General features: G+C 36.5%; 1 protein-coding gene across 2 annotated transcripts in view; it reads right to left on the bottom strand.

The window, feature by feature from the left end:
- Positions 1 to 6,318, bottom strand: part of LOC145785424 (autophagy-related protein 13-like) — a 36,466-nt gene extending 30,148 nt beyond the window's left edge. Inside the window, exon 1 of one of the 2 annotated variants that reach the window (XM_082597080.1) lies at positions 6,157 to 6,318. In XM_082597080.1, the coding sequence (XP_082453206.1) occupies positions 6,157 to 6,318 (162 nt within the window). The remainder of the gene's footprint in view (positions 1 to 6,156) is intronic. The other variant, XM_082597081.1, reaches the window with a different exon arrangement.
- Positions 6,319 to 9,452: the final 3,134 nt, after the last annotated feature.

Consider the following 9,452-nt stretch of genomic DNA (forward strand, 5'->3'; position numbering starts at 1 on the left):
AAACAATCAACGTTCAACCTGCTCTCCTACCTCCATACAAGCGCTGGCAGCAGTAGCGCACCCAGAAAAAAATTTAGGGGGGGGCTAATTCAGAAATTTCGGCCGAGTGATTTGCGACAATAGTGACAGTAGGCCAATGCCCATCCCTTTGATTAATATTCAAAGGCACTCACGGCCCACTACCCACCGGTTGCCGATACATCAGTATTCGTTCTCTCAATCAGATTAGAAGTTGGCCTAGTGAACCCCATGCTATTAGAACCATCAACACTCTCATTCCTACGTCGACTCTCGCAATCTTCTATAGATCTCGACTTTTTTGTCATGTATGACAAAATAGAATTAGCTTTCCGTTTGCCAACACAAATAAGTGCGAAAACAACAACTAGCACGAAATCAGTTTGAAACAAAACACTAATTGTGTAAACAATAAATTTGATGTGGACATTTTTCCTACTTACAAAACATTTAAAATTAGTTGGTATTTTCAATTAAAGTCCCAGACGCCTTCGTCTCTCTGCTCAAATGTCGTATACAGTTTTACACCACGAGAGTACGGGAGCATCTGAACGTTAGAGAGTTAAATAAAGGTGCAATCAAAGACCATAGGCCTACCATGGAGTGTTCTTTTTGCACAGATCAAAAATTCTCTGCTGACTCATTTAAAATTTTACGCAAAGGCAAATCCCAATTTGACACCAAAATTCAAAAAGCACTATTAACGCTACAACCCAAATTCAAACAAACAATTACTTGCTGGAGGCCCGTCCATTCTCCTTAACATTTACTTGATGTATCATGTTCCATGTGGTGCAAATTTTTTTGTAGTTATGTAGTTGCCTTTTCCTAATGTAAATTTACCTTCAAAGAAGTTGAACTTCATCGCATTTTTAATTACCTTATTTTCAGATTCCTGATGAGGGCTCAAAGTTTAGCCAAAATCGTTCGACTGTTAAAACTATTTGTAAATATGTAAAATATATTGTTATAGTTCTCTTCTCTGTTGTATTGTTGTGTCTTATTTATATCTAACCTCTAAGCAAAAGGTATAACTTAACCCTATCTGAATACGAGCTGTTTTCGTACGCGGAAAGCACGTCACGGGCTATCTTAGCCCCGTGCTAATTAATCGTTAATAACGGGAGCTATGAAAATCACAGAGCCAAAATACTTTACAAAATAATAGCCATGTGTATTGTGCATATAGAAATTAAATTTTTATCCAACAAATTTATTGGAATAAAGCGTTTGAGATGAAAAGGCGTCAGAAAGTCGGTTTTTATTCTACTTTCCCAAAAATAGCTTCAAAATTGAAATTTTCGAATTATAACACAAAGTAATGCTAAACTAAACAAAAAATTACTTTTTCTCATAATTATAAGGCATTTTTTGGCGTTTTTACATTTCAAAGTAATTGCACTAACATTTATATTGCCCTTACATTAAATTATATATATCTAGCATGGACGAAAATGTCTAGCCACCTGAGACGAAATGCTTATATTGTGAAGGGCAAGAATGTAGAAAAATGACCAGTGTAGGTTTAGAAAATTTGCAAAGAACAAAAACTAAAAGTCAAGAAATTTCACATTTCTAGCACATTTCCTTCTGTAAAATATTTTACTACTAGAGTGGGGCGTCCTCATAAAGCCGGTGTCACTACAGATAGGGTTAAATGGTGAACATACAAAAACTTCATTTTTTGTGGCGGATTTGGGGGGGGCTTGAGCCCCCTTAGCCCCATGCTGGGTGCGCTACTGGCTGGCAGCAATTAGGAAATTGCATCGCTAAACCTATCTTAGTTCGGTTCTTGTTAGTTGTTGTTATTATTGTTAGGTTCTTGTAAGTCGCAATCTTCAGTGAATTTTATGCATAACGTTTATGTTTTCATGTTACCAATAAAGTATCCTTAAAGATGACAATCATATTCCAATCATATGCAGGACATATTTAAGCAGGATGAAGAGCAGCTGTTTAAATTTGAATCATGCCAGGTGGTAAGAATATTGGTATCAACGAGCTCCTGCAGAGCGTGCTCTTTGTGACCATAGATCAATATAACCTGTTTAAAGGTATGAACACTGATCCTCTAGACAAGTTCCATGCAACGTACTTCTCAGTAATAGCATTCCAGCAAATATACATGTACACTTGCAATACTCCATATACAGAAACTGCAACAGATGCAAAGAAACAATTACAGTTTCATTTTATTAATCAAAAATGTGATAATGTATGAGTATCCTTATTGCCTATTCAAGTTGAATGCTATGATAAGTAGGGCAACCAAAAGATATGGACTTCAAAGACGATAATGTGAAACATTTCTTGATGTTGAAGTATAATACTGCAGAACCCTCTCAGTAATTTCGGGATATTTAAAGACACTCCATATTTATGTTTTGCAGTTTTTCGGGTGACTTCCATTATGTGTTCGTTAGCTGTGGTGTCGTTGAGTCTTCCACATTTTTTTTTTACAGTACCGATATTTCATTAGAAAAACAAAGATATCCTTACTTAACGCCAACAGTTTGAATGCTAATATGCTTGTATTTTGCATTTGGGTTGCAAACGCAGAAAGTTATGAGTCAAAATTTGTAAATTATAAAGTCAAAATTTCAAGTTTTTATGTCAAAAAATTGGTTGCCCTAATAAGCAACATTGTTTGAGTATCCTAGTGAGAGCATCATCTTGATTCTTGGGTCATTGTTTTTTAAGAAAGGAGGAATGTTAAACGCACTAATACAGAATTTGGCAAAAAATCCATACAAGTATTTGGACCAGTGGTGTGGTCAGAGGTTCCAAGCAATCTCAAAAAGTTATCTTTTTATGATTTCAAAAAACATAGCAAAGCATCAGCTTTGCAAAGTTATGATACTTGATAAGTGGGTCTTCATTTGGCCTAAGCTCTTACATTCAACAATGTCTATTGTCATGGTGTCCAGTGTCCACTGATTTTCATGATTACTATTTGTTGGAAAATCTCGCACACAATTTTATGAAGCTGACAATTAATTGTAAGCTACTAGTCGAAGTATTAGTCTTGTTTGTGTTTTCTTTTTTGATTGTAACTAATTTGGTTAAATTGTTGATTAGTTTCATACAGGGATATCTATAACTACGGGATTGGAAACTCTATCCAGTGCTATACATCAGTAGGGTCATCACATTACTAGGACTACAGAAAGATTAACAAAATAAAATACTGACTAAAAGATATACAAAGTTAGATTTTGCAATAATAATACAAAATGTACACTCACATAAACTTAATTGATGTATAAAAGTACATTTACGCTGCTAGAAAAAAAAACGATGAATCCAAAAAATGAATGAATGCAACAAGTCCAGAAACAGCCTACTGTTGTTCTTTAGCATTGTGCGTACTGCAAATCGGATCAGAAGTAAATGAGGAGTGTTCAGCAATCAGTGAAATATGCTGTTGTATTATCAACTTGTTCACTGATTGATCCAGTGCGAAACCAATCCGTTTACGACGTCATCAGAACTAAAACCAATAGTCATTCTTGAAATTTTTTAAGCAGCAAACAAAATACAACATAACTGCACTAATGGAATACAAACAAATACACAAAGCAGGCAAGCATAGACCTTACAATTTACAGGTGAATTAATGATTACACTTTTGGTTGTTCGTTTAGCCTACTACTTGCTACACTTTGAGGTCAATTTATGTGATTATTTATCACAGCAGCGCACAAAGAAAAATGACCCTACTGGTGTATAAAATGGTTTTCAGTTCCACAGAGTTTCCAATCCCGTAGTTATAGATATCCCTGGTTTCATAACTCAAATTATTCTTTCCAGGGTGGCAACTGACTAGTTGACCGTATGGTCATTTCGTTGTCTCCCTATCAATAACAAAACCTCAACATTGTATGTATTATTGTTTTATGTCACTTTTGTGTTTTGTTTTTTGATAAATAAACGATTGATTGATTGATGTTTTAACTCAAGCCAAATAAACTTAGTCTAAAGTAAACGCAACAAGAAAATCACTTTTTGTTCAATGACTAATTATATCTACTTCAGTGAAATGTTTGCAGCATCTATAGGAATGACATGTAGGGGTGAAATGCTTTCTTTTTATCCGATAGTCCAAATCTAAAATTGCAGATAAAATGTATTGTAAGATTTGGATAATCATCACGGTTCATTTACTTTAATTACTGCACATTGTATATTCAGTGATTATTCGATATATACAGAAATATTACGAGATTTAGCCTCCCACAGTACTAGCCTAGCGATTAGCCTGCCAGACAGCAGAGCAGACACAAACAACGAGCAAACTAAAATTGCCAGATGTTTTTAAAATTTATAGCCCAATTGCTACTGAAAGGTAGCCCAGTCGTCGAAAGTGATGAAACAAGTCCAGAATATAGTCAAAGTTTTTTTTATAAATATAGAACAAAACAAGAAAAAACGCCACTGCTAACATTTTTCCGCGACTTTGAAACAAAACTAGCCTAACTCCAGGGGAAAACCGCAGAACTGGCAATCCTGGAGAAAACCTACGAACTCGACGCAATCACGCAAAGAAACTTTGTAAATGAGTTGACGTAAGAAAGCGATACGGCTTCTGATTGGTCAGTTTTAGAGATAGGCACAAAATAGGGAACCTTTTGTAAATATGCCCACCGGACAGCACCATTTTACAGAAATATTCATACCCACAATTTTGTTGAAAATGCTCTTAGAATGCACCAAACTGAAAGTAATTTTTTAAATTTTCTGGGGGAAGCCCCCCAGACCCCCCGCCGCTAAGTGTCGCCTTCGGCGAACACGCCATCGGGTTTCGCCCGCCGGCTGTCAACAACCCCCCTTTCAAATTTTTTGATTATGCTACTGTCTTGCACTGTCAATATTTTGCCCTCCCAATGTTGAAGGTCTGACGGCGCCACTGGACTGTCAGGTCGTTTTCTTGAATCTCAGCCAATTTATTCCTCGTAACGGTTAATTTAGACTGTACCTCAGCTATTCTTAGAGGCTTCACATTATCTTCCATCTTCTTTGCCTGTGCCCTCGTAACAGCGGCAGCACATATACCCCACTCCGGATCAGGTTCACTAGGTGGCCTTGCTTCATCCACATTACCAATTACTAAATCAATGTCAAACAAACACCTTTCCAAACACAAGGCTTCCACCATTCCATTCTGGTACGACCCGTTTTACCAGTCAACTGATCTTTACTGACTATAGTGGCAAAGGTTTTATATCTTTGATGTTAAACTTTAATTAGACAATTTTTTAGTTGAATTGATGCAAATTGATAAGTTTTAAGTCATCCTAGGGCCTTATATCGAACACTCAACGTTGGTGTAATGTTTTTATTGTAAAAACATAGTAAAATTGTAAAAAAAATCCATATCCATTCCGCCTTATCATCTCCATTCCGCCGCTTTTTACCTTCCTTTTTTTCACCCTCCCAATAATAGCTGCGTCTGTTTTGTGACGTCATATTAACCAGGGAGGCGGATTATATACAAGACGATCCCTATAATAAGACGATAGAGATCGCCTTGATTCTATAGGAGCACGCTTAGCGCAGTTAAGCTAAGCTGCTGCTGTTATGCTATTTCCAAAAGAAGCTCAACGAGGCAGGACAGCATTGCAATTGCAAAGTTAAGGTTTCAGTTAGCATTTTCCTTACGTTTTTGTAAATAATTTTCAAACGCGCAATTTCCAGCGTTTGATATTGACAACCGCGCAATTTCCAGCGTTTGATGTTGACAGCCGCGCAAATGCAACACCTGAAACTCTTCTCCCCCGCGCAATGTTCAAACTTTCCAATCTGGGGAGGATATATATGGAAAAATAGGAATACCTTTTGTTTATTTATACTTTTCTTTGTATTTTTCTTTATATGTGTAATTTTTTTCCTGTTTGGATGTACAGACTACGGTACTGTTAATTTCAATAAATATTTGTCTATACTTGGTGTGATCACCCTGTACGGCATATGAGTTCTACTGTACCGGTATTTCAAATGTTGAAGGTCGCAAAACTTTCAAAAAAAGTTTTTAATCTTCTTACTCCATGGACTATATTTTAACAACAAAAAGCTACCGGTACATCAACAACAACAAACATTAAATTAAACCTTTTCACTTATTCATACAAAAAGATTTACCGGAATCCATTTCTTTGATCCAACAGATTGCGGAATAGATTGCGTATTGATTGGTTTTCCAATTCGTCCTTGGACAATTATCTGTGTACTTTGAAGGCACAAGCCGCTTATAAATCGATTTAAAGTCTCTTTGTCTTTGGCTGACATAAACATAGAAGACATAGCCTAATCCAGTATTTATCAAAAAATTCTGCATAAAATGAGCAGATTACCACAGTAGAATTTGGCTATACTGGCATCTGTTGGAAAGGCGAGTTTTTAAAATACAGATAGAATTCAGCAAGGTTGTGATATTTTGTTATTGTGACATTATTTGAAAGTCCTTTCAGATGTCACTATAAGTTAGTTCAGATACTGCACTTGAAAAAAATTAAAGGTGGTTACTGATTATGGATGCTGGATAAATACCGTATAATATCAGAACATCACAGAAATGATCCTCAACCTGAGAAAACTGTTTGAAAGCTTAATTCTGTCAGTTTTGTATACTTATGTAGGCTTTGAACCACTGATACAGGCCTAATTATGAAGAGTGCCAATTCTGCTTGTTGTTGAAGTGTTCAGCAATTATTCCATAGGTACGGTACCGCTGAATGAAAAGCTGTCCTTGAAATGCATTATTTAGATGCACACATCATGAGTCGAACAGTGCTGCTCAATCTCGCATTTTTTTATTCACAAAATCAGTCGTTTAACCAACTAAGGCAGCGTTTCTTAACCGGGGGTGCTAGCACCCCTTGGGGGTGCTGGAATTGACTTTAGGGGGTGCTAAATGCATGCAGTATAATATCAAAAAATGCCCTTTTACTTTTCTGCATTTTTTCGTCTTTCTGCCAGTATCAGCAGATTCGCAAATGGAGTGACGAATATGTCAAGTATGGCTTTACTGTATTCCTGGACAATCGTGGAGGACCAGACCGGGCACAGTGTATGACCTGCCATTTCGTCTCTTGCAACTCAAATTTGAAGCCTGCTAGACTTCGGCAACACCAGTTGAAGCATCCAACCGCAGAACGTGAACAGACTCTCGATACCCTTTTTACATTGCTTTCCTTTTTGTTTGTGCCTTTTTGCCTTTCCTTTTTGTTTTGTTTTTTGTTTTTTTGTGCTTTTTAAAAAGTATTTGACAGAGGTAGTTTTACGATTATTTCACTTCAAAGTGAATTTCGGAGTTAGATCAGGAGCTGGAGAATACTTTCGGAACAGGACCGGAGCCGGAGTCAAAAAAAGTGACTTCTCTCGTTCACCTCTGCTAGTGCTGGGCATGTGGTGAATGCAAAAGTTAATGAAGAAAGGTTAGAATTGGTCAGATGATTAACTTGATTATGTTTTATCAAGATGTTATGTTTTAGCCTTGGTAGAGAGCTTGGCTTGTACCAGATACATATAAGTAAATAACACTCAGTAACGTTAATGGATTTAACATTAAACACACAAAAAAAAACATGAAAAACTACTAAATCCAACGTTTTCGACATGACATACCGGTAGTGTCCTCTTCAGAAATAATTATAATCTACATCTAAGAGAAATAAAAAATGAATTTAAAATTTTTACATAAGATGTACCGTACAATAAGCGACACCTCTCAACAGCAGTTCAGCACCATTAATAACTGACACACAAATTCAACGCAGGATACAGAAATTGGCGAGGGTCAGATCACATGATATGCACAACACAAAATAATAGTTTTATTGCAGCCTGATACTATTATTGGTTATTGCGCACAGATGTCCAATTCTGCAGTAAAATGTTGTGTGGTGTGCAGTACGCCTAAGCAAACATCACACTTTTTGCCCAAGACAAAGGGGGCCCGGAGTGAGAGGGGGGCCCGAAATGACTCTTCGTACCCCTAGTGAAAATTTCTCTCAGAGGCCCTGATGATAGTTAGGGGGTGCTAGACTGTTCAAGCTTGTTTACAGGGGTGCTAGAGTCAGAAAAGGTTAAGAAACGCTGAACTAAGGTATTGGGGTGGACTAAAAATATAATCATTTGACTTTCCATGGTGATTGAATGATTTGAAAGTCTTTTTCACTTTTTCAATCATCAATTAATGGTTTATTTGCCAGACAAGGAAACAGTACATGGTCGAAATATGCAAGCTGTATAGCCTACTACGGTATACACTGCAAAAGTAGCACAAGTTCCCATACTGACAGGAAAAAAACACTTCAACAACAATCAATAAACTTCACTTTGCCAATCTCCGTAACAATCAGGGGCATTGTCAGTCCGAGTATGAAGACTCGAGTCTCGAAACCAACCAAGAACCAATCATTTTGAAAACCAAGTATTGCATATTAAGGGAAAAATTCGTGTGTTAGATTATGGCTCTTAAAATCTATAATCCTCCATGAAAGAATCAGGAACAGTAAACTAAAACCCAAATTTAAACCACGAGCTTCCCAGTTTTCAAACCAAGTCAAAGACATAACTTGTAAACAAAAACATTAAACAGCTGCGCTGTGTCCAGTGAGCAATCCGTCCGTGATTGGTCAACTTTACAAGTTCGACAACATTTTTAATATTTTTCGGTCGGGTAATAGCTTTAACTTAAGATTTTTAATAATGATTGACTACTCTGTTTATTTAAACCGCCATTTCTTCTAGATAGCTCTAATAAAATACATTTTCCAAAAATATTTTTACGCAAAAACACAAAATTGGGTTGGGTTTTTCATCTTTCTTTTTTGTTGGTATTAAATTCGTGTGTTTACTGTTTTCTATATGTTTGAGCTAGCAGCAAAAAATAAATTGAATTGAATCATATAAAAATATTGGTAAAGTGACTAAGTATATTCCAGGAATATCTAAAAAAGGTGATGCAAAGGATTTTATTACATCTAACAATAGAAGGGCTTTTGTTTATCGTAAATGATCTCTATAAACCTTGGTATGATAACCTGCATTGCACTATTAGCAAGTAGCGTATTTAAATATGCTCTAGATTACATTTGCTAACTGTCTTCTGCAGCTGACATTACCAGCAGCACTACACAATTTTCTGTAATTAAAAAAGCGATATGTTAAACGTGCTACCAACTAGCCTACCGCCCTTCTAGTGTCGTGAGAAAAAGAAAAACGATGCAACTGCGAGCCTTCGTATCCCCCTCATTAGATATTCCTAATGTAGGCTATATGCATGTGATCAGTCAGTGCTGCGTAAATACCACTTCAGTCTCCTCCGGAAAAATCCACTGATGGGCCCCTGCAACCTAATCAAACAAAGCAGAAGAGCACACTAATTATTATTTTGTAATAAATTCAAACATTTGTTATACCGTATTTCTATT

Source organism: Aplidium turbinatum, chromosome 16 (genome assembly GCF_918807975.1).
Source record: "Aplidium turbinatum chromosome 16, kaAplTurb1.1, whole genome shotgun sequence".
Taxonomy (NCBI): Eukaryota; Metazoa; Chordata; class Ascidiacea; order Aplousobranchia; family Polyclinidae; genus Aplidium; species Aplidium turbinatum.